General features: G+C 37.1%; 1 protein-coding gene across 1 annotated transcript in view; it reads left to right on the top strand.

Annotated features, from left to right (window-relative positions):
• LOC132026660 (sperm-tail PG-rich repeat-containing protein 2-like) overlaps positions 1-2,638 on the top strand; it is a 217,008-nt gene extending 214,370 nt beyond the window's left edge. Inside the window, exon 7 of the mRNA XM_059414810.1 lies at positions 2,511-2,638. Within this exon, the coding sequence (XP_059270793.1) occupies positions 2,511-2,638 (128 nt within the window). The remainder of the gene's footprint in view (positions 1-2,510) is intronic.
• The last annotated feature ends 314 nt before the right edge of the window (positions 2,639-2,952 follow it).

The raw sequence follows: 2,952 nt of genomic DNA, 5'->3' as shown, positions 1-2,952 counted from the left end.
TAGGGAGATGGAGGCATAACTTTTGTATTCTGCTAACATCTTTATATCTACTAATTTCACTGTTTATGTCCATTGTCAATATTCTGTGCTCATGTTATTCCTTCCTCTCCCCACACTGTCTCTTTGATGCCCTCTAATTTAGTTTCATTCATCATCACTGTCCCACATGCTCCAGAGTGACTTGTCTGTGAAGTCTCTTCTTGCAACAACATATAGTAAGACCTCTAAGCATTCTCTGGAAATACAGCCTGGGCAAGTGACAGATACTCGATAAATATTGGTTAACACGTGAATGGAGAAAAGAGAAAAAAAAAACCTCTCCCTATTTTCTCTCTATGTTGTTTTATTAGCCGTATTCTACTCACTAGATAATTTCCTTCTTTGACTGTTCCCCTCCCTTCCTATATGCAGCTCCTCCAAGTTTCAGTCCTCAGTTATTCAGTTTTCTCTGTCCACACTCTTTTGCTTAAAGAAACCTCAGCTTCTATGTGAACAACTCCTTTCCTTTTCTCTAGGACAGCTTTCTCATGAGCTTCATTTATGTATTTCCACTTGTCTTCTGAACATTTCTATTTGGGTATGCTGCCATCTTTTCAGACATAACTGGTTCAAAACCAAACACATCATGTTCCTCTTCAATGATATCTCTTCTGTATTTTCTTATTTTTGTCACAGTATTGCCCTTTTAGTGGCCATTATTCATTTTTATCTTCTTCCAGTCACTATACATATTAAATATTTACTGCATCTCTTAGAAAATATTCTGAGTTGCTCTCCTTTTTCCTTACCAATGTTAGTAAACTCCTTATAGTGTCCCTAAAATAAATCATCAAGTCATCCCATCCTATAATGTACTGCCAAAGTTTATTTCATAAACTACCTCTTCCTTCATGAATCTCCTTTAGTCTAAAACCTTCAGGAGCTACCCACTACCTGTGGAAGTAGTTTCCAAAAGCTTTTTTTTGTTTTTTATTTATTTTTAAAGATTTATTTATTTGAGAGAGAGAGAGCTCACAGGTGTGAAGAGTCAGGGAGGGGTAGAGGGAGAGAATCTCAAGCAGACTAGCTGCCCTTGCTGGATTCCATCCCAGGACCCATGAGATCATAACCTGAGCCGAAACCAAGAGTTGGATCTTAACTGACTGAGCCACCCAGATGCCCCTCCAAAAGCTTTCAAAAAAATTATTACTATCCTGTGTGATATGTGCAGGCATCATCGGAATTGTTCTCGGGATCGAAGCGCTGGCCGCAGCCCCGGTTGTAGCACAGCAGGGCCATTTCCTTTCCCCACTGTTCAAGGTTGGGGCCGAACCCAGGCGAGAGCAAGACGGTGCGCATCTATAGCATTATCTCTGAAGTACTGAGCTTGCAGTGTTTTTCTTCTGCATCGTTACTATTTGATTTTAAGTTTTTATATAGTTCTTAATTCCTTCAAGAACAGTTTCTCCAAAGGGGCATTTTTTTTTTTTTAAGATTTTATTTTATTTATTTGACAGACAGAGATCACAAGTAGGCAGAGAGGCAGGCAGAAAGAGAGAGGAGGAAGCAGGCTCCCCGCTGAGCAGAGAGCCCGATGCGGGGCTCCATCCCAGGACGCTGAGATCATGACCTGAGCCGAAGGCAGCGGCTTAACCCACTGAGCCACCCAGGCGCCCCCAAAGGGGCATGTTTTAATTAAATGTTAATTAATGACCTTTCTTAGTTTTCTAATTTAGTAGGCCACCTTTAATGTCCATTAAAGTGAAATAAAACTTCCAGCCCTAAACATTTTTATGTTGATTAAAAATTATGTCAAAATTTTAAAAAAGTTATTAGACAAATTTAGGTTTAAAAAAGTGTATATGCGTCCCAAACAAAGAAGAGTAAATCGAAAGCTGTTTTGAATGAAAATAATTCAGGCTCCTTCTACGTATAGGGCTTTTCCTTTACTTTGTTCCCTGGGCTCTTCTGCAGAATTCTGGGACACTTTAGAAGACAATTTGAAACCTACTGCCTCTAATACAAAATCCTTATTTAGGATTAGGCCCTATTCCATTCAACCCCTATGTTCATTAAATCCAATCATTCCATGAATTCCATCTTTGTACCTTGGCTTCTATCATGTTTAGCACCTAGAATGCTGCTAAACTACTTTTTTGCTTAAGTCTTATTTATATTTACAGATACATTTCAAGTACTACATCTTTGTTGAATATATGAAAGCCTTTTTAGGAAATAAAAGACTTGGTGTCTTTTCTCATGATGTATATGTATCTTGGGGGAGGTACTTTTTTTTTTTTTTTGAAAAATACTTCTATATTACATTTAATTATTAGATGGACAAATGTCACTTTTGTGCTTATTATATTTCAAAGCCTTAACCTGAATGATTTTAAGCATTCAAAAAAAATGGGTCCAAGATTATTTGATGCGAAAATTATACATTAAGAGCACAGATCTAAGAATAATAATGTGACCCAAATCAATAACTTTAACATAATTTATTATTTTCTACATTTGTTTTCTTTTAGGGCCTGCAACATATGATCCCGTTTTAAGGAAATCTTGCTCCATACCCTTATTTGTTAAAGCATCAAAACGTTTTAAAGATTCCAAAGAGATAACTCCTGGTCCAGCGACATATGAGGTTTGTTACTAATATCTCTTTTATCAGTAGCAAAAGAATAGAATAATATCCAGAAAGTACTGAAAATGTTTACATTAAAGTCCTTTTCATATGTTTTATTCATATTTGACTAATCAAACTCTTTTGGCTGTGGAAGTCATTTTTAAAAAAATATTTATTTATTTACTTATTTAGTAAGAGATAGCATGAGCTGGGAGGAGGGGAAGAGGGAGAGGGAGAGAGAGAATCTTAAGCAGGCTCCATACGCCATATGAGCATGAAGTGGGGCTTGATCTAATGACCCTGAGATCATGACCTGGGCCAAAATCAAGTGTCTAACACTTAAC

This window comes from Mustela nigripes, chromosome 1, assembly GCF_022355385.1.
Source record: "Mustela nigripes isolate SB6536 chromosome 1, MUSNIG.SB6536, whole genome shotgun sequence".
In the NCBI taxonomy this organism is placed as follows: domain Eukaryota; kingdom Metazoa; phylum Chordata; class Mammalia; order Carnivora; family Mustelidae; genus Mustela; species Mustela nigripes.
The sequence above is the reverse complement of the archived record's forward strand: the minus strand, read 5'-3'. Positions and strand labels throughout refer to the sequence as shown.